This window comes from Siniperca chuatsi, linkage group LG11 (genome assembly GCF_020085105.1).
Source record: "Siniperca chuatsi isolate FFG_IHB_CAS linkage group LG11, ASM2008510v1, whole genome shotgun sequence".
NCBI classification, from domain to species: domain Eukaryota; kingdom Metazoa; phylum Chordata; class Actinopteri; order Centrarchiformes; family Sinipercidae; genus Siniperca; species Siniperca chuatsi.
In genome coordinates this window covers 6,363,427-6,388,468 of record NC_058052.1, presented here as the reverse complement: position 1 = coordinate 6,388,468, position 25,042 = coordinate 6,363,427, and the positions used below count along the sequence as shown (strand labels likewise).

The 25,042-nt window shown below is 40.6% G+C and overlaps 2 protein-coding genes and 1 long non-coding RNA gene across 4 annotated transcripts in view; 1 reads left to right on the top strand and 2 right to left on the bottom strand.

The window, feature by feature from the left end:
• Positions 1 to 43: 43 nt before the first annotated feature.
• On the bottom strand, positions 44 to 4,863 carry mcfd2 (multiple coagulation factor deficiency 2, ER cargo receptor complex subunit). Its single transcript, XM_044215506.1, has 4 exons — positions 4,716 to 4,863; positions 3,813 to 4,001; positions 3,486 to 3,645; positions 44 to 2,006 (listed from the first exon to the last, which is right to left on the bottom strand). The coding sequence occupies exons 2-4, from the start codon at positions 3,995 to 3,997 to the stop codon at positions 1,875 to 1,877; spliced, it is 477 nt and encodes a 158-aa protein (XP_044071441.1). The 5' UTR covers positions 3,998 to 4,001; positions 4,716 to 4,863; the 3' UTR covers positions 44 to 1,874.
• On the bottom strand, positions 44 to 21,941 carry LOC122884957. Its single transcript, XR_006380013.1, has 2 exons — positions 21,893 to 21,941; positions 44 to 723 (listed from the first exon to the last, which is right to left on the bottom strand). It is a non-coding gene; the product is annotated as an uncharacterized LOC122884957 (long non-coding RNA).
• ttc7a (tetratricopeptide repeat domain 7A) overlaps positions 5,304 to 25,042 on the top strand; it is a 53,980-nt gene continuing 34,241 nt past the window's right edge. For both annotated transcript variants that reach the window (XM_044215498.1, XM_044215499.1), the window contains exons 1-11: positions 5,304 to 5,502; positions 6,548 to 6,734; positions 9,148 to 9,311; positions 9,520 to 9,688; positions 15,731 to 15,861; positions 16,563 to 16,687; positions 17,803 to 17,881; positions 18,340 to 18,509; positions 21,023 to 21,086; positions 21,342 to 21,479; positions 23,994 to 24,077. In XM_044215498.1, the coding sequence (XP_044071433.1) occupies positions 5,446 to 5,502; positions 6,548 to 6,734; positions 9,148 to 9,311; positions 9,520 to 9,688; positions 15,731 to 15,861; positions 16,563 to 16,687; positions 17,803 to 17,881; positions 18,340 to 18,509; positions 21,023 to 21,086; positions 21,342 to 21,479; positions 23,994 to 24,077 (1,368 nt within the window). In that variant the 5' untranslated portion in view covers positions 5,304 to 5,445. The remainder of the gene's footprint in view (positions 5,503 to 6,547; positions 6,735 to 9,147; positions 9,312 to 9,519; positions 9,689 to 15,730; positions 15,862 to 16,562; positions 16,688 to 17,802; positions 17,882 to 18,339; positions 18,510 to 21,022; positions 21,087 to 21,341; positions 21,480 to 23,993; positions 24,078 to 25,042) is intronic.

The following is a 25,042-nucleotide window of genomic DNA, read 5'->3' as shown; positions in this document are numbered from 1 at the left end:
CCACAATTCATAAAAAACAACAACAAAAAAACAAGTCAAAGTCTGTAGATTACAGCTTTTAATATTTCACATTCCAGAGACAACACAGTTGCATCTGCTGTGCTTTCAGCTGTTTAAATATTTGTATTCAACGACCTGAATTGATTGAAGAATCAATACTGGATGGCAAAAATATAGAATTCATCCATACAAAAATCATACTTTAGAAACAATCACAGATGGATTCAACAAACGCTGACACACACAGAGACCTGGCATGTTTGATCCATATCTGTTTTTAAAGGCAGCTAATGATTTGAAGCAAACATGTGTTGTGTTCAATGGTTTATAACAAGTGCTTTACTGCAAACCCATGAAACTAGGTCAGCTGCAGCAGCAGCAGCAGCCAGTGTGCTTTAAGTCTAGCTTATCCAGTGATAAAGAATCAGCAGTATGGGGCTGCTTTACGCTCACTTTATGCATTTATGTCAAGTATCTGCTGGCTGACAGACTGCGGTGAAGATGGTGGTGATTGGCTCATATAATTGCGGTAATCTTCATGAAAACAACAGCAAATACAACCTCAGGAGGAAATACGCGATGCTGACGTGCCACTATGCTGCACGGAGTCTCTGCTGGCAACATTCAATAGTGTGTTGTTCTGCCTGTAACCTTGAGGTTCCCTCCAAAATAAACTGCAAAGTCACCTCATCAGTTCAGCAGCTCTGCGCACACACACACACACTACATCAGGCTATATAGTGTACATCTGAGCAAGTCAAGGCCACTTTCCTACGTGATGAGAACGACTGCTTTGTCTCATCCTCACCACAAACAGCAAACGAAATGGATTCACAGAAGGAATCATTTGGTCCACCGTGTTGAGTATCACACGGCAACAGTGTGTTAGCTAATGCAAATGAGCGGGTCTCTGCTTGAGTCCAGTGTGCGCACTGCACAGAAACACGTCTCAAATGGAAACTGTAGTCCATTTAAAGTGATGACATTCTGGTCAGATGATATTGGGCTATCAAGTGTAGCACCACTAAAAGAAGAACACATACTATAGAGCTCCTGTACATATAAAAAGGGCCAATTCACCCAATTCTCACGTTCCCCTACAGTAGCCATGCAGGGAGCTTTGGTTTTATTTGCCACGATAACTGCCACTGAGACCTCTGCTACCATGCAACTACAGTGGAGGTGAATGGTATTTTGTTTGTGATGCTCAGTGCATTAAAATGATGCTCTGGGTAGACCGTTTTCATTTGTAGTTGTGCTAGTTCTCAATGGAAGTATTGGGCTTTCATTGTATAGGGCTTTTGGCAGAAGTCACTGCAGAGATCTCTAAACCTTGCAAAACAGAATGAAAAGTATACATCCATGGTTAGATACCAGGAGGGGTTAAGTAGAAAAATGTGTTTGTTAGGGATATTAGGTGAACTGACCTTTATAAAAAAAAAAATTTTAAAATTAAAAAAAAAAAAAAGGCATGATTTCAAGAAACCTACAAAAACAGAAGGTGCAGAAGTCACTGCAAGTGTAAGCATACACCAGAGTCAAGCTAAAAACGGGGGCATTTTGTTTTCCTCCTTTGTTGTCGCTTATTAAATTACTGGCATAACCAGTTTTGCTGCTACCAGCTTGGACATTAGATGAAAAAAAAATTAAAATAAAACAGAAGTATCACAAACTTAGAAAGTACAAAAATTTCCAAGACTTCCATAAATTACCAATAACCCTGATTGATCGCCTATGAGACAGAAAGCAAAAATTAAACAGTTGTTTTCTAGACAGCAGCTTCTTAGTTTGACCTCTCTTCTCGGCAGATTCCTTGTTGTTGTAGTCGTCGTCGTCGTCGTCGTCATGAAGAATGTCAGTGCTCAGGTGACATCTTACTCCAGTGATTTGGCAAACTCTGCGTAATCTATATAACCGTCATTGTTTTTGTCATCGTCCCTCAGAACATCATCAATGAGCGTCATAAGGTCCTCCTCTCTCATTGGCTGGCTGTTCTCTCCTCTCTCCTGAGAAAGAAACAAGATAAGAAAAACAGTCATGTAGATGTATTATGCATACGTGAAAAGATACATATTTTTCCTTCTTACCTGCAGTGCTGTTTATCTGTCTAGATTGTTTTGGTGCGAGTTGCCGAGTTTTGGAGATATCGGCCGTAGAGATATCTACTCAAGATAATCCACAGATTTGTTGTGAGCCGTTTCATGTAGGAACTAGACTACAACTTTCTATCAATAGTTCTTACATGAAACGGCTCACAACAAATCTGTGGACTGTCTTGAGTAAACGGGTCATGATTTCTGGAAAGAGACATTGCTGTTGAGTTTTTCAAATGTTTTTTTTTTTTTTTTTTTTTGGCGCTTTAAGCACCACGAGCCGAGTGTCAAAACATGCAGACATCTCTACAAATATGTAAAAATATGTATTTTGGATTTTAGGGTGAACTGTCCCTTTAATCTGTATATTTTATGTAGTAAGTAACCACATTGAAATACAGACCAAGTAAAGAAAATTGGTTTCTGTTTAGTTTCGTGTTACACTCGCCCCTCGCTCTCTTTACCTCTCACTCATTTTCTAACAAGGTAGTAAGGCTTTGTGTTTTGGTCGGACAAATAGGGAGGAAGACATTGTTCCTGAGCCAAATGCATGGACAAATGGACTGCATTTTGTAATGTGTCAGAACTGCAGCGTGCACACTATTGGGGGTGTGATGAGGGCAATTTTGGTCACCACTTGTCCAATAGTTTCCGTCAAATCTACGTGTAATGTGTATTAGGTCTTAAAATGTTGGCAAGTGATGCTTAAGGAAACTAAAAGTAAGGTTCCAACTGTAAATCAGTTAACAGAGGGCCACTCTTAATGAAATGAGGTATTGCCATCATGAAATGTTCCTTTGGGGTGAAAGAAAGGTGTTTAGGGAAGGAAAGGATTTTCAGACAATGTGGATAAAGCATGTTTTTGAAAAGGTATCTTGCTTCTGTAATCTGACATGTTTCTGACTCAGGATGTTAACTTGGGCCATAACTCACAGAGAAAGTGAGTGAATGATATCTAACGAGGGCAAAAAAAACAAAACAAAAAAAAAAAAACCCTGTGGCAAATGCAGTGCAGTTGATGAAGCAATCAACTGAAATGCTTTTTGCAAAATCTTTCACTTTTACAAATGTGAGACTCTTCAAAAACAAATGAATTCCAGCTGCTGGAAACCAACTGGGGTAATTTAGAGAAGGCAAAACAGGGTTTCGAGGAGTGATCGCCCTGAAATGCAGAGTCACAGTTTACATGATGGGAGAGTCACTGGAGGATTTTTTTTTAAAAATAACTAACAATAAAGTAACCACTAAAATATGTTTTCCAGGGTAGTAAAAGCAACTTATTTGTGGTAGAAAAATTATGAAAGTATGAATGATAGAAAAACATTTGTTATGTTCACACCTAATAGGACAAAAATACACACACACACACACACACACGCAGTATATACCTACCTCTCTGTGTACATGTGTGATAGCTGTGGCTAGCTCCAGACCATCCAGCAGGTTGTTGCCATCGTAATCATGCATCTTGAAATAGTGCAGCTGAAGCTCCTGGGGTGTCATGTCCTTCTCTGGTTTGTCTATCATGCCTTCTAAATGTTCCATGATGTGGCTGGAAGACAAAAGAGGAGTCAAAAATCACAGCTTTTGACTGAACGCGAGTGTGTGAACGCTGCTGCTGACTGCGCTCAAAGTTCACCATTCTGTGCAAATAAGTGCTGAATCGTGCATCCACAGTACTGGCAGAGAACATGCTCCGAATGCGGAGCTATCACTCACTCTTTGTCCTGGACCATGTTTTTGTCCAGGCGACCGTGACCGTGGCCGGATATGTGAGCTGCACTCTCCACGACCGGCGGCTGCTGCTGCTGCTGCGGATCCACCTGGGAGTGAACACACAGCAGAAAGGAGGACAGGAGGAGGAGCAGACCCCCCCACTGCACACTACACCTGCCACACCTCATACTGCTGGGAACACAGACAGACAGACAGGTAAAGATGCAGACAGACAGGCAGCAAGTTAAATTAAAGACTTTAACGTGCTGTGTTCAATAAAGCTATGGTGGATATCACATTTTATGTATCCTGTTTATACACTGGATGTACATATTTGTTTTCAACATTCTGTAACTCAGTTTTCCCCAAACACTCTTCATTCATATATCCCAGTTTGTAACTAAATAACCCCCATTTATAGAGTCTTAATTATAGGGTGTTCTTCTTGATGTTTTCCCTTATTAACGCCTAATTAGATTTTAGATACAATTTTAGAGAGCACCTATCTAACGACGCCATATTGCCAACAGAAGAGACTAAATGCAGTAAAGTCACGGTTGCAACTCAAAATTGTGTAGATCCATTCAAAGTCATGTGTAAACGCTGAGAGGTAACTTTACCTACCTTAGAAAAACAATGGGCTAAATAGCGATATTTACGTGCTGTGAATATATCCGATGGAGCTACATACTGTAGGTACTAAGGGTTTACATAACTACCGTTATCTTAGTAAATAAGCAGAAATTAACGGAAACATTAACGTTAGCAAAAAGGCTGGTAACGTTAAGATTTGCTAACATGAAGCTTCATTTCAGGACCGCGTTAAAATGCCATGGCCTGTTTAATCCACAGACCACACACTACGTTCAATGATATAATTACTTAAAAGGCTATTTTAATACTTACTTCCAAATAATTTGTATCTTCACTTGACTCCGTGGACAGTTATGTTGTTTTCTTAGTTGGAAGGCAACAGTGATCAGTCACAGCTTTTAAGGACTAAGTGGCTTGCCGTAGCCCCACTTGGACACGACAGCTCATTATGATTGGTTAAAGTTATCGGAGAGTATACAACTGAAGCGAGAGCATTCACTGCACCAACGTCCGTATTCATTAAAATCTCGCTAGACAGAATACATTGTTACTTTTAGCTGTCCACGACAGAATTACAATGGTAATACACTCCTTACATGTTCCATTATAATGTTTAAGGTTGTAGTAAGATAAAGATACAGCTATACCACCTAGAAATGTCTTTAAGTAGGTAACAGCATGCCTAATGTTTCACAGCGTGGCCGTACACCGGGTGAAATCCTATTAAGTTGCGAACTCTGTTGAGTAAAGTAGCTATTACTGGCACAAGCTAACGTTTAGGTTATTTGACAAAATATTCGCATTCTCACGTTGTAATTTGTGAGCACGTTACATACGGCACTTTCCAGCGGACAAAGTATCTCACGACGTAACCTATCTTGACAGAGAAAAAAAACAAACAAACTTTGAGGTGATTATTTCATTACGTCAGCAGGGGGCGTGAAGCAGCCGCTCACCTGTGAACGCTACGCTGCACAGGACACAGGAGTACGCTGTGTGGTGGAGTTTAGACGAAGGAGAAGCGTCGATTTGTTTCAAGCAAATGTCAAGTTTTCAGAGAGAAAATGACGCTGCTAAATCTCTGTTCAGGAGGCTCGAGGTTTTTTTAATGTCATAAAGTAGCTGCTATAGACTCTCAGTAAAACCCTTCAGTAGTCAGTGACCCTTGTAGCTCCCCTGTGCTGTGGTTGATAAGACGAATGTCACTTGTTGTTCAACTGCTGGTGGATTCATGTTTCCCCTTTCCTCAGCTTGTTAACAGTTTCCCCTATTTAAGAGCGCTGGATAGTGTGGACTGAAAGAAAAATATTTTCGTTTTCTCGGCCTATAGTGCACCCACTGATTTGCACAACCTTGTGCTTGATACAGTGCAATTACATGTCAGTGCAATAGCTGACAGATGTATTATTTTGTAACTGAGCCAGGAGGTTAGCCAGCGTCAGCCTGCCAGTGCTGCCGAACCCAGATCAGGGAGCAAGCCAAGCAATTACAAATTGATTTTTTTTTTCAGTGAACTCATTAATGAAATGAACACTATTAAAAGAAGAAAACAACACCTTATCCGCATGCATCCTGTCTCTTTTGGGTTGCGCACTTTGCTGCAGAAGAGTAGGTTGCATCTTTGCATTGCTGTTTCTTAAGCCTCACCTGATCCAGTTAAAGTGTTAACGGGGAAGATTAGGGACATGGCAGTTTAGAGGAGGGCGCCCTTCCTCTTACTTCCAACAGCTAGAGATCAAGCCCTCTCAAAATGCCACACTCATTTCAAGAAAGAAAAAAAAAAGCCTTTACTGACAGGAGTCACTAATGCACTGCCAAATGCTAGACAAGACAGTTAATGCATAGTAGTAGGAAATAAGTTTGCATTGTAAAGTGCTGCAAGATGACAGTAAAGAAATAAGTTTAAAGGGTTCATGTTGAAAAAGATGAGTTTCCTTTCTGAATATTGCAGAATCATCCTTGGTTACATATTACAGAATTAGTTCCTATAGTAACAATAACATCCTAACAATGAAACAAATTCCCACATGAAGCTTATGAATTTACTTTTGCGCTCTGGATTTGGTGTTTGATGACCTCGTGCGCCTGTAGCCCACACCCCACCCCTCCGCACTCATACATTACACATTTATTTCTCCTGGTAGTCTGCAGTTACTCCCATCGTATCCGGGGAGTACAGTCACCACCGGGACAGAGCTGCGATGACATCCCGGGTCTCCTTCACCCAAGCCCGGCTGGAAGCGGAGCTGGAGCGCTACAGGGCCGAGTGCCAGTGGGACAAGATGCCGGCGATCATCGACCAGATGCAGGCTGCGCGGTTCCACGAGGACGGTGAGTTGTCCACACCTGGAGGATTTAAAGTTGAGGTTTCTCCTGTGGCTTCCTGACTGTTTTACTGCTCAGTAATCTGCACACTGCAAAAAATAACCGACCAACAAAATTCGCAGGGTTCCATACTCAGGTGCAGTCTCTGCTATAATAAGTGGGGGATTCTGCCAAAAGTTGTTTAAATTCCACTTGTTTTTAGGGAAGTTTCAGTTTTAGGGAAGTGTCACTTATTTTTTTAAGAAAATCTTTGATATAAAATGCTTTGAAATGAGTTGATTTGCACTGGGAACAATATCTCAACCTATTTGCAGATTTGTTCAACTGATTTGTAAAAAGGATGATTTTAAGACTCAATAACAATCTAAAGTGTTTTCCAAGGATGGATATCTTTTGCAGTGCGTGGGTCGCACTGTACACAAGTTTGACTTTGGACTCTCAACAAGATAGAGTGGGTTACTGTACTTTAATGTCATCAAATGTATTCCACCAATGATAACAATAATGATAATAAGTTGCTGCCCCAGTGGATCAGACCAGGGGTCACAGAGGGGTCAGACAGGGATTGCTGGATGGCTCCAACAATAAAATCACTCCCTGGAAGTTTGCAGTATACACAATGAATGAGTTAATACATGATTGAAGGTATTGTATTGTATGGGCCTCGGGATAAACAGCACTACCTGTTGTATCTTATGCAAAACAAGATTGTCCACTGGACTATGCACTGCCTGCCTTCACCACTGAAATCATTCCACACTGTATGTGTGCCCAAAGAAATGTAAACACACTTATCATTATGTGCCTCATAAAGCATTACTTTGGTAAGTCGCTAATGCACCTGCCTCCACCTCTCACCTTAGCAGAGTAAATATGGGTTCAGGTGACTCGTCTGCATGTCTGCTTTTATTGTGCCCATAACTGGCTGATAGCGCAGACCAGCAGTTTCTCCCTGCCTGCACATGCACTGAAGTGTTAAATCAGTGTGGTATTACTGTGCGCATGCATGGTTCACATTAGTCGATCTGACAGTGAGTGTGCAAGGAAGGCGTGGTGTACCAGGAGAGTTAGTTTTAGATTAGAGATCGAGGAACTTCATGGCAGATAAAGTAATAAGGAATTCAACTTAGTGGTAAAATCCACCCATCTGTAAAACTGTAAAAAGCACTCTTCTAAAATAGTCTTAAGTCCTCTGTATTTTTTTCTGGGTGGTTTGAGCAACCTGGGGGAATTACACACCTGTTAAAACACTTGGTGGCTATTTTATAGGTATATATTTATATATATTTATTTATTTATAGGTTATTAGATATTATTTATAGTTTTTTTTTAACTCAAATGTATTTAACGGTACCCTGTGGAGTTTTCTTCAAAAATGTTTAAATTCAGTGTTTCTTTTCAAAAATGTGTTGTGTGTGTCCTTAAGGTCTAACAAACATGATGAATGAGGTTTCCTTCCTAATAAAACATCTGCAAAGCTGATTCTTTTTAGTATTTTAAGGCTCCAGTGTTTACTACCATGTTTGCTATCTAGCAGTCTTCTTCGTACGTGCGTTTGTTCCCGCATTACCACCACTGACTGCAGCTCCACCGCAGCTACAATTCCACAGGGTACCTATAGGTATGTGAAGGATTCAGATAAATGTACTGTACACACTACCTGCCCAGCACCAAACAGCAGACAGACACCGTTAGAGACTAGCTGGATCCAAATGAGGCCCCATGTTTTAGAAAACCGAAGTGTGAGTGAACTCACGGGTAGATTTTATCTCAAACTGTCCAACGACACTGTTACCTCTTGGTTATTTTATTGCAACACTGACTCTTTCCAAAGTCTAGGCACCAACTTGTGTGAAATCATTATATAGCTCGGGGGCTGAGACACGTCTTGCTGTTTATCCCTCACCTTCCCCTCGCTGACAGGTTTAGCCTCGGCTGTGCTGATAAAACTAACTGGAAAATAAGTGTATCAGGACATAAACACTGCTCGCATAGTTGGCGTCAGAACACACACACACAGAATGCTAAAGAAAGCTAAACAGGAAGGCTTTAATCAAGTGTGTGTGTACACAAAAACTGAGGTTAACTACTGGACACTGAAGGCCCAGTCAGAACACAGTTGGTTTACCGTATGAGTAAACTTTAGTATCTTGATTAAGTGTAGGTGGACGTGGAGTGCGTATCATATGATTACAATGTTAAAGCTATTTAAGGAAAGTATGAGGGAGATGGAAACTGTAGCTTCTAAATAGACTTTTGGCATGTTTGAACTCCTCTCCCTGAGCTGGTGGGAAATGCTTTTTTTAATGGGCTGAGTGAGGTTTGCTTTGGCTACAGAAATAAATGACCTGTGACCCTGAGCTCAGACCTACTCCAGCAAACTCAGTTCACTTCTGACTTTTTCAATCCCACCCCCTAGACGACTACGGGGCGCTGCTGATGGGCGAGGCGCTTCTGGAGGAGTGCCTGCACGAAAACATGGACCTATTACGGAGCTCCACACCTCTGATGGACAAGACCCAGCCCAAACTGTGCAGGGCCAAAGGCCACCTCAACACCGTCCTCAGCCGAGGCCGTCTCACAGTCAGTCTAATCTGGGTTCCTTAAGGTCATCCTATAGTTGTAGATTCCTCTCTGCATCTTTAAAGCTTATTTTCTTTATTTAACCAAATAAAGGAAGTACTGAACCTACTGTATTATGGCACAGAGAACAGGAAGCATTTTACACAAATTTCTTCCTTTGTGTTGCTTCAGTTATTTGCCAAACCGTTTATTTCCTCTTCTCCTCCAGCCCAGATACTTGAACGAGGCTCTGCTGCTGATGGCCAAAGTGCACTATGTGCAGGGTCGCTACCGGGACGCCCAGGGGATGTGTGCCAGGGTGGGACTGGAGGAGCTGACGCAGGATGACCAGCCGACGTACCACCTCCGCCTGCTGGCTGAGGCTTTTGTCATTAAAGGTACCTGACACCACCAGTTTTTTACAACTTAGTAAAAACATTGTACTCACCAAGTCAATTGCTGAGATAAGCAAAAACACGTCCCCAAGTTAGCCAAATGTACGAAGAGAATACGAAGGCGAACGTTAAAATTATTACCCAAACTGTCAGTTGTAAACATTCTTCACAGTTTACATGCCAACTTCCTGGTTCAATTTGATCCACAATACTCACATTGTGTGCGCACAGTTTTCCTGTTACTACTGACATTTCGGTGTAATTCTTTTAATTATAGTTTAGATAGTTTAGCTAAACTAAACTAACGATTATACTTAAGTCCTAATTTTCCTGCTGTAATCAGTATTTTTATATCAACGATGGATCACATGACTACTTGTATGTGAAAGGTAGCTTGTAGTGATAAACCCACAGAGATTTATCACCCAACTTTGCTTTTTTCCCTCAACTCTTCTGTTTTAGCACAGTCTCATCGCTCTCATAAGATTCGTCGCAGAGGCAGCAGGCAGTAGTTTTCACACAATAGCTTCGATAAATGTACTGTACACACTACCTGCCCAGCACCAAACAGCAGACGGACACCGTTAGAGACTAGCTGGTGAACATAGCGGAGCATTTAGCAGCTAAATAGCCGGATATTTCTCTCAGGAGTTGGTGCAGACCAAAAACAGAGCTAAAAGCCCACAAGTGGCCCAAAAAAATCAATTAATGCAGGTTTAAAGAATTCAGAATCATTTTAACAGCTTAGTCATTATTACTATAAACAGTAAGCTGCCACTGACATTTACAACATTTAAGAATGGTGCTTTCTTCCAGCACAAATGTAACAGAACAACAAACATACACACACCAATGCCAGGGAAGGAGAGGGGACAAGGTTGCAATGACAGGAAGCAGCAAGTTTCATTGGAAATTATTTTAATTTTCAGAAGTACTATCATAAACAATACCAACAACAATACAATGCAGGTTTCAAAATATTCAAAAATCGGTTTTGCAAATGTTTGTTAGGCCTGAAGAATATACATTGCATTTTTGTGAGAAACACTGAATGTAAAGTTAATTGTGTTACAAATTAGACAAAATAATGACAGTATAAGCTTTCAAGTTATGCATTACAGTCTCTTGTCTCCCACAAACCTATCTACAGTGTGTCTAAAGATTCAGTTGATTCATTTATTGAGTATCAAAACTACTTATTAAATGTTTTAACTCCGTTCAGGGAGCAGAAACCAATAGCATGGTCTTACACCACTCATCTACTTTTTAACAAAACTATTTATAGTTTTATTGCAAAAAAATATCATGGGCTTCATAAACCTACAGTATGTCAGCTGGAGCCTTGTTTTATCTGTCTGGGATTTCAGACTATCCACTATAGTGCTGAACAGTTTACATTTACAGCAGATCTCTTACCTGCCAGCCTGGGCCTTAAAGGGACAGTTCTTCCCAAAATCAAAAATACATATTTTTCCTCTTACCTGCAGTGCCATTTATCCATCTAGATTGTTTTGGTGTGAGTTGCAGAGTTTTGGAGATATCAGCCATAGAGATGTCTGCATTTTTTTAATATAATGGGACTATGTGGCACTCAGCTTGTGGTGCTCAAAGTGCCAAAAAAAATGCATTTGAAAAACTCAACTGCAATGTCTCCTTCCAGGATTTATGACCCGGTTACTCAAGATAATCAGATTTGTTGTGAGCTGATTCATGTAGGAACTATTTTCTTTCTACCGATGGTTTGGAAAAAGGTAGACATCTCTACGGCCGATATCTCCAAAACTCGGCAACTAAAAACATGTATTTTTGATTTTGGGGTGAACTGTCCCTTTAAGTAAGCTGAGGCAGCCCTGAGGACTGGCATGTTTCCCTGAAAAACACCACACATCAAGACTGAACAGCTCCCTGCATACATGTCCTTGATGATCCCATTCCTAATCCTGTTGCTAGGAGTTATTACAGCCCTAAAATCACAATGACCTTGTACGGGGTTTGGAAGTGGAAGTGGTAGGGAGGGGTTGCGGCCTGATGAAATTCAATCTGTGGAAATGAATGTAACACGGCTGGAAAACATCAGCTTGATTGGACAGTTATGTCAGTAATTTCGTGGTGTGTTTGTTTGAGTCTTAACCTCAGCTTGTGGATGACACTGATGATGTGAAAATTGACCTTTTCGTTTCCTCTCCTGAAGACAATTTAAGTAATAAAACAAAAGTAATCACGTCTAAAATGGGATGTAAGAGTAAAGTAACAACGTAAAGCCCTTCAGGGAACAGATTTACTGAAACTGGCAGATTTATCTACAGATGCTATTTTAAAAACCTGATGATTGTGAGTCATATGTCAAGGAAGCATTTACTGTTACTCAGTCACACATGTACACAAGCTGTCTTAAGTCTAAAAATGCAATTTCGTTATAGCAGATTATATTGAGGTCACTTTAAAAATGTGCTTTTTCTAGTCAGATATAGAATATAAATATATGTATATATATATATATATATATATATATATATATATGTGTGTGTGTGTGTGTATATATAGTCTATTTTGACACATTGAATTATTAAAGGTCAAAGGTCACATTCACAGAACATTACACTGTCCGTAGTCCTTAGAGCTCTGGATAACCTTGTTACACTCATAATCACGTCATTACACTCCCTGCTTCCTGATAATCGGACATGACCTCGTGCTCATGAAACTGAAGAGAATTGCATTACAGTAACTGTTAGATTTTGATTTCCTTTGATTGTTTTGAAACCCACTAAATGATATTTACAGTAGATAGTTATGATTAGCTCACATGCTACACGAGAAAACAGATCAGATCCTTTGGGGGTTGCATAGCTCTTTCCCATGTTTTTTTTTTGTCTACATATTGCATATTGTTGTGGGAATTAAGTCAGATGTGAATATTTGGATGATTGTGTCTTGTCCATTGGCAGCTGTCTGCTGATTTGATTAGGCCTGGCGTCTGGCCTGAGGCTGCTCTCCGTCACAGGCCTCCTGCAGTCTAGAAATGTTCCTGCTCGCTCCGTTTATTTGTACCAATAAGTCCACTAACGAACATCTGGACCAGGACTGCCCTGCTCACTTCTTCCTGTGTATTCATGCATCAGCAGTGCATCCATCTGCACAGTTCTAAATTTCTAAAGAAATTTAGAACAAATGTAGGCGTCACAATGTGGTGAATACAGAGAACATGGATAGGACCCAAATGCAGAAGAAGGTAACAGATCAAGTGCAGTTCGGTTATTTACTCCATATGGGGAGTAGTATAAAGGCTTACAGGCAGGCAGGTTCAGACACAGGCAGGCAGACACAGGTCCAGGTAAAGGGGCAGAGTCAGGGTAAGGTTCAGGTCCTGGAAAAGTTCAAGGCTCATGGCTATTGTGGTTACTAAAAGCCTGGACATAAACGCAGGACTCAGAGAAGGAGTTTGAAAGTAAAAAGGTTTATTAGATAATGGGGAAGAGATGATGATGAAAGGCTCGGGTTTGGGGTCCAGAGTAGGCTGGGACTAAGTGGAGGTAACGGTGGTGGAGATGGCGTGGCGGAGGGAAGCGTGGCAGGCAGGCACGCAGTGATCCTAAGGCGCAGAAACACAGGTTAGCGGATTGCAGACAGACAAGGAGCAGAAACAGACAAAAGGTTTGCGTTAGCAAAGGTTGGTCAACTAGTTACTGCCACAGAGGCTGAAACAACAAGCCGGAGTAGATATACTGCAGGAGATGAGCTGATGGGAGACAGGTGCGTAGACTGAGCGGAGTGATCGGGAGATGAACGTCAGGCGAGTGGGAGTAATGGAGTCGAGAGCCAGTAGAGAGAGTAAACAGGAAAGACAAAAGACACAGGGCCGGGGAAAAATAACTGGAAACACTACGGAAATACAGACAAACTGTCACGGCCGTAACAATGGCAACTTTAATGATCTGGCAGGGAATGCGCACAATGAACTAACAACACCTACAAATCTCGTGTGAGTTTTCGCAAATCCAGGGTTACCATCCAGGTAGACATGACCGCAATGAAGGGGCCTGGGGAACAGGGAGTGAGGCTGGAGAGGAGGGACAGAGAGACAGACTGTGACAGTAGGTTCTGTTGGTATAGAGAAAGTTAGTCATTCAAGCAAAACTTTGATTTACTAAAAGCAGTTGAATTAGTTTTTTCTTGTTACCTTTTTCTCATTCATGCAATTTGGTAATGAGTTGAGAGAGTTTTCTGTGAAATCAAAATAGCTGTACATTTATAACCGACTAAAATATCTGAGACAGAAACAGGGAAAGATGTGGAGACATACATAGGAGCCAGACATATCATACAACATATAGAGTACAATGCCTACCCATCGTTGAGCTTATTAGGCATATATACAAGACTTTGGAGTGGCCTAGTCAAAGTCCTGACCTGAATTCTATTGAGATGCTGTGGCATGACCTTAAAAAGGCAGTTCATGCTTTAAAACCCTCCAATGTGGCTGAATTACAACAATTCTGCAAAGATGAGTGAGCCAAAATTCCTCCACAGCGCTGTAAAAGGCTCATTGCAAGTTATCGCAAACGCTTGATTGCAGTTGTTGCTGCTAAGGGTGGCCCAACCAGTTATTAGGTTTAGGGGGCAAACACTTTTTCACACAGGGCCATGTAGGTTTGGATTTTGTTTTCCCTTAATAATAACAACCTTCATTTAAAAACTGCATTTTATGTTTACTTGTGTTATCTTTGACTAATATTCAAATGTGTTTGATGATCTGAAACATTTAAGTGTGACAAACATGCAAAAAAATAAGAAATCAGGAAGGGGGCAAACACTTTTGCACACCACTGTACATCTACATGGAACCATCCAAACAGAACTAGACTACCATGTACAGTGTATGGCACAGGAATCCGTAACTGGGTAACACAAAAACTAACAAACTATACATCGATACACACACATACAAAAATAAAAAAACTATTACTCTTAGGTCTGTACATCAAGTTTCAGATCATTTCTTTTGTGTATTTTTTCCAAATGTTTTCAAAACCAAAATTAATATATATTCATTTTGTTTGATGATATAAACCTTGTCAAGCGTCAAATTATTTGAAAGCTCAATCCACCACTGTGAAGGAGTTGGCAGAATAGTGGATCTCCAGCGAATAGCAATGCATTTCCTAGCTGCCAATAGTGCGAGATCAGTATCTATTTTATTATGTGAACTCCACCTGTCTTGTCCATTAGTACCTAATAAACAAATGAGGATTTAGAAATATATCACAGTGCACGCGCAGGAATAAAATATCAACAGCAGATTTCCAAAACGAGGTTAGAAGGTTACAGTACCAAAACATATGTGAAAAACACCAACATAAAACTGACGTTTCACCATTCATCTAATACATCTTCTCTGAGGTATAACACATCATATACAGCATCTAAAAAAAAAAAAATACATAAGTTGTTAATTATGTGAACACTTTTGAACTTTGAGACAGAAACATGTCCAGTCCTCTTGTTTCTATTTGACAATCACGTCGTAATTTAAGCCTAACATTGTCCGTCTTTTCTGATGTATTTGTAATAAATGCCATATACGTTTTGGACATATTCTTCCTATCTTCCCCATTATTAAGAATGGCTGTTTAAGAAATCCTCAAGTAGAATTAATAAATGATATATCTTATTTAATTGAAGATGGAACTCTTATCATTTACACAACTGAAATAACAGAAATATGACCGTCCATCCTCTCCTTTACTTTGATATTTTCAGATAAGAAACCTGATTAATTACTTTATTTTTCAATCACACAAAACACAGACATTTTCATTCACATACGACTTTAAACTTATAACTAATTATAAACTGACAATTACAATTTTTAGATTGTAGACTTTATCGTACATATGTATCTTATACGTTCACTGCATTACCTGCCCACTTGGTATTACCTGCTAACATGGCCAGCAGAGTAGGTAAACCATAATTCACCTGCATTCTGCTGTGGATGGTAGCGGGTGGTCTAATTCATGCCCACGGTCTCTCCTTGTGTTTCAGGTCTTTCTCTGGACCACCAGACAGTTTCTGCAGTGTCTCGTGTCCGTCTGTCAGAGAGGGAGGAGGAGAGTCTGTCCTGTTTCCTCAGGGCCTGTGACGCTGCTCTGTCCTACCTGCAGGAGCTCGATAAGGTGGCTTTTTCATACATGTAGAGTATGCGTGATACGTGGGCAGGTTTTCATGAGTGTGTGTGTGTTTATGTTGTGTCACTAACATTGAAAATATCAATGTATCTGTGTGTTTGCATGAATTAAGTACAGCTTACTGCCAGAGGAGATTGGCTGTGCTCATGAATTTCCTTCCTTTATTTCAGTAGTTTTTTATTTTAGTTCTTTAACATTTTCCGACACAAATATTTAGTATTAAGTAATATTTAGTAGTTCTGTATCTGTCAGTTGTGTAAAGTTACTTAGTGCATTTAAGGTACTTGTACATTATTTGTATTTTCATTTTAATGCGACTTCATACTTCTACTACACTTATATATATTTCACAGCTATAGTTGCTGATTTGCTTTTCAGATTCCAAACATTTTACATATAAAACACATGATGATGTTTATGAAATATGGTGCATTGTTACAGATTCAACAGCACAAAAGAATATAGAGTAGTGTAGTTCCACCTCATTAACATGTGAGTACTGTTTATGTTAATGAATCAATAATAATGATCCAATAATATAATAATAATAAGGGCCGTTCTGCATAACAATGACTTTTTCACCGACAGTATACTGGAGCAACAGTCAAAAGATAAAAGCCAAAAACATTGAAGGCTACCTAAAGGTTTAAATATAGTGAATAGAAACTTTGTTGTGCGTGTATTTTCAGATAGTAACAACGCCCCACACCAAGACAGCCAAAGGCTGCCTGCTTCCTCCACCTGTGGACATCGACCTGGGCTTCTTCCTGCAGGCTGCATTACAGAGTGCTTACCTTTGTCTGCTGCAGAGAGGGTGAGTCTACCAACCCTACACACACACAACACATACACATGCGCAGTGTCTGCCTTCTTTTGTGCTATGTTGCTCTGTAATCCATTTGCCTGTTCTGTTAAAAGTGCTTTTTTTTTTTTAAATAATTTCGACATGACCATCAAGACTTAAAAGATGTCAGGCAACAAAAAATAATCACCTATCAGTTTCAATACCAATGACGCACACTTAGTGATAATAAAACTGAAAAGTGTACCAAAGTCGACCTATAGTAATAAAACTGCTGCTTTAATCTGGGTCATTTTTGAGTCACTTCAAATAGATTTTCGTAATATAATTGGTTGTTGACGTTCCAACTGGAAGTCATAATTGATCTACCTGTGTTTACATTACATCACTGGTTATGCCGTCTTTGCTTATGCATCCTTGTCTGTAATGGAGGGAGCCATGGGCTTTTTCATCATGTTCTGTTTTAGAAAGTGAGAAGGAGACGAAATCAAGGAAAAGCTTTTGAGCGCCACTTGACCTCAGTGCAGCAGAGATGCATTTAAATTTGTGACCAGCAGGTGTCAGTGTTGCTCTTGAACTCAGAGAAGCAAAGTAGTGCTTGAACAAGCTTTGGACTGTCACGTACACTCGGTTTCCAATTTATTAGGTACACCTAGCTAGAACTAATGCAGTCTAATACAGTCCTGCAGTAAATGCTACCCTCACGAAGGTTATAATGTTGAGTTTTGTTTGAAACAGTTTTAGAGAGGTGTTGATTCAACTTTCTGGTTATTTTGGAGGTTGCAGTTTGTAGTGCTGTTGAATTGTATTGTGTTACACTGAGAGTTTTTTTCTAATATTTCTACCGTCATTGATGTAAATAGGCTGGACAAAATATTAGAAACACTTGCAACTGTAGGTGTATTGCTCCAGTCATCGTATAACCCCTCTATATTGTTTACATGGCAAGCTGTGACCCTGGGTATGTGAAGCAGTATGCAGTCAGAATATCTGTGCTATTGTTCACAAAGGCCTCTTGTCATTCTGTGCAGTCTATCAGCCTATTACCTTCACAACCTATACATCACATTGATATACGCCTACTGCGCGCGTGTGTGTGTGTGTGTGTGTGTGTGTGTGTGTGTTAGTCATCTTGCGCAGGGTGCTCACCAACTGCGTAGGGTGCTCAGGGTGATGGAGTCACGAGGGTCTCAAAGCTTCAGGAAGGTGAGGTGTCACACACACACACACACACACACACACACACACAGTCACACACAAATAGTTGTGGTAGTTTGCATTCATTATTCTATTGAGTATCAGCGCATTCAAGTGTACACCAGTAGCTGGATGCTAACACTTTAAACAAGTTAACCCAGCAGGCAATTTAATGAAGCATATTAGTAAAATCCACACAAAATATGATGAAAAAGTAATACACTGAGCACTCATCTCGCTGTTTCCATATGAAGTACAGATGATGGACTGATGGGACAATTTGTATAACTTAAATTCTCTCATCAACTCTCCTCAGTTAACATTCCTGCAGCATGATTAGTAAAAAACGTTTTAAATGAATTATCATGTTACTGTCTACGTTATTATAACTTAATAAGTGCTCTCATCTGCATGCTCATCTACCCAGGATTTGCAGCATTCCATTAATATTGTGGTTTTTCTCCTAGTCTGCAGCGAGGAAGCTAGCAGAGGTGCTGCTGAGCTCCGTGAGTGAAGACAGCTACTGGCCCCCGCTGGGCCCCCCACCGTCAGCCTGGCTCCACAGAGAGGGAGCCGCCGCCTCCAAAGACGCCATCTATCCCACTGTTAAACCACCGCAACGTTACAGCACCGACTGGTCTGTATTGTCCTTGTTTCATTTCTATGTCACTACCTGTTTTGGTTTTTTTGCGCTTGTGTTTCATTCTACCTGTCTTAATCCTCAATTGCATAATCCTTAATTCTCTTATCAATTCTATTCAACTGGCAGTGTACTAAGTGTAATTGTTTTACCCAAATTCAAAATTTAAAAAGGGTGATGCCATTGTTTTTTGTTACTCCATTGTGTCAAATCACTATTGTGTCAATTTCCTTTGTCAAAGTTGCATTTTCAGCCCATGTGGTATCAGTTTTGTCCGAGAGACTATCCTACCAACAACCATAGCACTTGGCAGTTGCCGCCAGTTCTCTTTGCCCAAGTGTTTTTTTTTTTGACCATGAGTCATCATCAGGGAGGCGTGAATCTGAGTCACATCTCTACAAAGTAAAAGGACTTTCACATGGAAAGTCAGGTAACAGACCTGCCCGGAAAGTGCTCATAGGCAGGTGAGGCATCCCACAGCACACCCAAATTATTTCACACACCTCTCCTCCTCCTATCAGTGGAGTCTATAACTGTTCTCGTATGAAGAAGAAGAAAACAAATACTGCACACCTAGAATACCAGTGAATAGGCATATGGCAATGAACTGAATATTTATCACAATAGTTCATATTTAGGCTATTACAACAAATTCACGGAGTACATAAAAGCGCAGTAATTGTGAAAGACAAATGTGACAGAGAAAAAGAAGAAATATAGTTGGGTTGGTCGGTCAAGGACAGACCTTATAGCATATGTGCCTGAAGTACAACTTTGACAAAGAATGTGCACAATACTAAGACACAACACTGTAACAAAACAAAAGCAGTGGTTTAAGGTTTACGAAAGGTTTAAGCCTGTGCATTATATTAAACGAGCATGTTAAAGAACATGAATGTGTACTCAGCCAACTCACCTTGTATAAATAAGGGTTAAATAAGAAAATAAAATGTTTAGACTGATAAAAAGTCTAAAGCCTTAAGTGATAAGTGCAACTAAACTATAAATAGTAAAGCAAACACTGAAAATTGTTCCAGTGGTTTTCTTATATTCTTAGCTCGGCAGTTAGTGATATGGTCAGCTGTACTGGGAAAACAGACATCTCAAAAGCTAAAACCAATTACCTTTCACATGTTGAAACTGAAAAAAAAACATAATATGACATAAAATAACATAAAAGGACAAAACATAATATAACATGATATAACATAACACAACATGACATGGCATAACAGCATAACATAGCACAGCATAACAAAGCATAACTTAACAGCATAACGTAGCATAACATGACATAATGTGACATGACATATCGTGACATAACATGCTATGTCATGACATAACTTAACAGGATAACGTAGCATAACATGACGTAATGTGACATGACATATGCTATGTCATGACATAACTTAACAGCATAACGTAGCATAACATGACATGACATACCATAACATAACAGCACAACATAACAAGACATAACATGACATAATATGGCATGGCATACCATAACATAATACCACAACATAACATAATATGACATGACATGACATAACATAACAGCATAACATAGCATAACATGACATGACAACAAAAGACATAACATGACATAATATGAGACAACATAACATGACATGATATAACATTACAGCGTAACATAGCATAACATGACATAACGTTACAATAAGATAACATGACGTGACTTGGCATAACTACATGACATGACATAACAGCATAACATAACATGACATAACATGACAGCATAACATAGCATAGTATGACATAACATAGCATAGAGGAACATAACATGACATAACCTGACATAATAGTCACAGGGGATGAAAATGCATCGCACAGTCCTGACATGACAAACTGGTTATGTGCATCAGCACACTAAACTGTATCAGCGTTTTGTTGCCTCGTTTCTGCATTTCCCTCTTTGCAGGGATCCTGCGCCCGCTGCTCAGGCCCTGCAAGCCATACTTAGTCACCGCCACATGACTAAGCCTGCCCACACTATCATAAGAGAAGATCTAAATCCATGTCTGAGATTAGAAGGAGAGGGGGAACAGGAGACTTCACCCTGAGGAATAGCTGTACTTCAGTATTGTTCATGGCTTTTGTCATCAGTTACCTCTCTTCAAAAGGCCACGATGGTGTCTGGTAAATGTGTCCTTTAATAGGACACAGAGCCGACCAGAGAGGGAAGAGAAGCAAAGAAAGTGATGAATGAGAGGGATAGGAGAGGTAGAGATGGAAGAAATGAAGGAGCCAGTGTGTGTGTGTGTGTGTGTGACATCTGAGATAGGACTGTGTAGTGATACACCCAGGGTGGTCCGTGTTGTGTTACAGCACCACAATTGAGACAGAAATTGGACACTCCCAGCAATCTGGCAATCTACCTCTGGACAAGCAGTCTGTGTGTGTGTGTGTGTGTGTGTGTGTGTGTGTGTGTGTGTGAGGGATAGACTTCCTGTTATTGGTATTATTTCCTGTTTCCTGTGTCCTGGCAGTTGCTTCTGTCCTCAGGACGTCGTGGAGGAGGCTGTGTTGCTGCTGCTCATCACAGAGTCCATGGTGAGACACACACACACACACACACACACACACACACACACACACACACACACACATATAAACACACTGCATTCTCAAATATTCCCCTTACACTCCACATTCTCAGCCTTTTTGCTTTCAAAACACATACAAAGAATAGACACTCCCTTTAACAGACGACCTTTCTGCTAAGACCATCAGTCTTTCCCTTCCTTAGTTTCCCTCCTCTTCCTCCTTCCTCATCCTCTTCCTCACTCAGCATCTCTGTTCGTCCAGGCCAGCAGCGAGGCGGTGATCAGTCGTCTGCCAGACCAGGCTGAAGCTCGCCAGGCCAGCCTGCAGGATGCCACCTCTGTCTACGACCTGCTCACCATCGGCATGGCCAGGAGGGGGCAGTATGCCATGCTTTCTGAGGTGCGGTGACACACACATAAACAGAGACACACACTCTATGCTGGAGGTCTGAGGGGAGGAGAGCAAAAGAGTGAGGGATGAGATGTGTTAGTGAGAGCTTTGCCTTTCCCAAACTTTTTAATGAATGTCTTTATCACTTTGAGCAAAGGGATTATGTGTCTTTTTCTCTCCCTATCTCTTAGCATCCCCCTCACTGTCTTTTTCTACTTCTTCCTCCCTTTTTTCTTTCAGTATCATGCTCCAAATTCCTCCTCCATTTTCTCACTTTTTTACAAGCTCTGTTACCCCCTACTGTCACCTCTACCCAGATGTGGGAAGTTGGGGAGGCGGAGGTTAGTCGGGTCGTCTCAAATTAGGTTTGTCCACCTGTCTGACTGATTCATAGATAGCATCAGTCATCTTATAAGGAGGACCACACACACACACACACACACACACACACACACACACACACACACACACACACACACACACTCATATACACTGAGGTAATTCCGCCTAGACCAGTGGATCAGTTTGCTGATGTATGAGGCCACTATGAGCCCTTTATTAAAAATGAGATGTCACTGCCATCCATCTCTGATGTGATGAATAAGATTCATATTGATTGATTACAGATTTACTGAAGCATTAATCAATCCATGCAGTGTCTGCAGCAAGTTCTGATTCTAATATCAAATATCAGTTGGAGGATACGCAAGTATGTATTAGTATTATTATAAGTTTGGATTATGCAGATCCATACATTTTAACTCCTTGTAAGAATATAATTCAAGAAAAATCCTGGAGGCTTGTATGGAATAAAAAATCAATGATTTGAAATTTTTGCAGAATAAAATTAGCTAATGGCAGTGACAGAAAAAGTATTCAAGTCCTGTCGTTAAGTGACAGCAGTAATACCACAGTGTAAAAAAATATTCCATTACGAGTAAAAGTCCTGCATTCAAAAATGTATTTATTAAAAGTACATTCTATGACTACTTTCAGAGTCATGTATTATTATATATGTTAAATTACTGGATTAATATTACTGGTGCATTAATGTATAAGTAGCTGGTCAAGGTAGAGACAATTTTAGCTGCACTAGCAGGATGGCTCCAGGGATCTGTCAGTCAGTCGGTCCACCACTTTGGTCCAGACTATTAGATGGATTGCCATGACATTTGGTAAGATATTCAAGGTCCCCAGTGAATGACTCCCTAATGACTTTGGTGATCCCCATCGAGTGCATCATAAGGGCAAAATTTCTATTTATTGAATGCTTTGGTTTATGAAAAAATATCTGCAAAAAGACATTCCCATCAGCCTCAGCTGTGCTTTGTGTTTAGTGCTAATTAGCTAATGTTATCATGCTAATATACAAACTCACATGGTTAACATGGTAAACTGCTAAACATCAGCATGTCAGCATTTAGGTCAAAGCACCGCTGTGACACGGTGCAGCCTCACCGAGCTGCTAGCTGTAGGCTCTTGGTCTTGTTAACTACTTTCTATACTATTGGGTAGTTGATCTATAAACTATTATATTTTAAAATTTGAATTTGCAAAGTAAGTAGTATAGTAGTAGCGTAGCTGTCAAGTAAATGTGGAGTAAAAAGTACAACTTTTCCCTCTGAAATGTAGTGGAGTACAAGTATACGGTATTCTGTGTGCTTAGTTGGCAGTTTCTTGTTTCCTGCATCCCAACCTTAGTCTGCATATTAACGCCCTAACCAGGGGTTAAATTGGGATTTGGTATGTGTGGGGGCCTGATTTAGCAGGGTTAACAAGGGTCAGCACCATTACGTATGTAGCAGCAGCAGTGACACTTGCAAACTGCATAATGGCAGACTTTACAAGTATTACTGTATTTTTAATTGATACTCAGCTTAGTTCATTCATTGTATCAGTTAAGAAATACCCACAGTCTAATCGGTTGTACAATTAGCTGCATAGTCCACACTCGCTCAGTTAATCAGATCCCAGACTGGTTGATATGTTGAGCTCTTCAAAGCAGGACATCTTTGTCTGCATGTTAAATGGTCGGCAGCTTTTCTAATGAGCGCACATTGTTTAAGCAGAATCAGAATCACGCAGACCTTTTTCCTGGTTTAGCTCACTTCTGCATGACTGACAACATGTGACTGAGTGGCGCTCCATGCCATCCTCTGCTCGTCCACACACACACATCAATCACATCATTATGTACTGAAACAGTGCTGAGTGGGTGCTGAGTGGTGACTGACAGTCATTTCAGGCTAGAAAAATGTAGTCGAGAAGAGTGGCCATTCACTTTAGTGACTATGTAAATGAGAAAAAATGAGTGAATACATTTAATCTTCCTAACCCTGGCTTTCCTGAACTTAAAAAATGGTCTCCATTGGCTTAGTGCGTGAACAGTTTGAGCACGTATTTTTTTTAAGCATCTTGTTTGGCTCAGCCTGGGTTTACCTGGCCTGAACCTGCACCTACGCATCCCACTTGTATACATTTTAGCACTAAAACATATTTGTGTGTCTGCATTTCTCCTCGCAGTGCCTGGAGCGAGCCATGAAGTTTTCATTCAACGAGTTCCACCTCTGGCACCAGCTGGGCCTGTCACTCATGGCGGCCAGGAAGGTGAGCTCATTTCTCCTTATATACCAGCCACAGACCCTCACACACACCACGCCACACCCAAAGAAGACATCCATCTTCTGCCATACCTCTGTCCTGTACACTGCGGCACTCCTGACTCACCCTCATATCCAACCGTGCAACAAGCAGCATTCACAGATAAGTGTCCAGTCTGCTTGCAGAAGCAGATGGGTGGAATTCTACTCGATCTGAACCATTCAAATATTGCTAAGTAAATTACTTTCAAAAAGAGTACACTAAAAGGGCATTCATACCTTATTAGTCTAAATGTATGCATTGTCCTTAATGCCAACCCCGCCTCCATCTGCTACTCCAAAAAAAAAAAGTTTAAATCTCTGGGAAAATACAGTACTATTGAATTTATTTGCTGCTAAATAAAATTTGATACAATAAATATTGTTGTAATGCTAAAAAAAAACTTCATAAACATTCTTCATATGGGAGTCCTCAGAAGGAGCTGGAATAGCTTACAATCCTCTCTATCTCCTTCTGTCTCTCAGTATGTGTGTGTATGTGTGTGTGTGTGTGTGTGTGTGCGTGCCCATGTGTGTGACAGAAAAATTGATCTGGGTTGCAGGATAAAGTGACACTGCAGATCAATGGAGAGCTCTAGAAATAGGCTGCTCCCTAGAAGGAGAAGGGGCCGCCTCAGTGTCGTCAGATCCGCTTCTATTTAGGGCCAGCCGGGTGTGTGTATGCGTGTGTGTGTGCATGTGTGTGAGCGCATGTGCGTGTGCATGTGGTCCATTAATGATTGGCCTACATGTATTAAGTGACTGTGTGTCTAAATGGGTCTATTAGGGCTGTGTAACGATGGCTGATGTGTGTTTGATACACTCACTTAAAAGCCATCCATGTCATCTGTGGCTGCATGATAACTGGCTGCTGCGTGCACATGTATCACAATTTGTCAGTGACGTGTGTGTGTGTGTGTGTGTGTGTGTGCG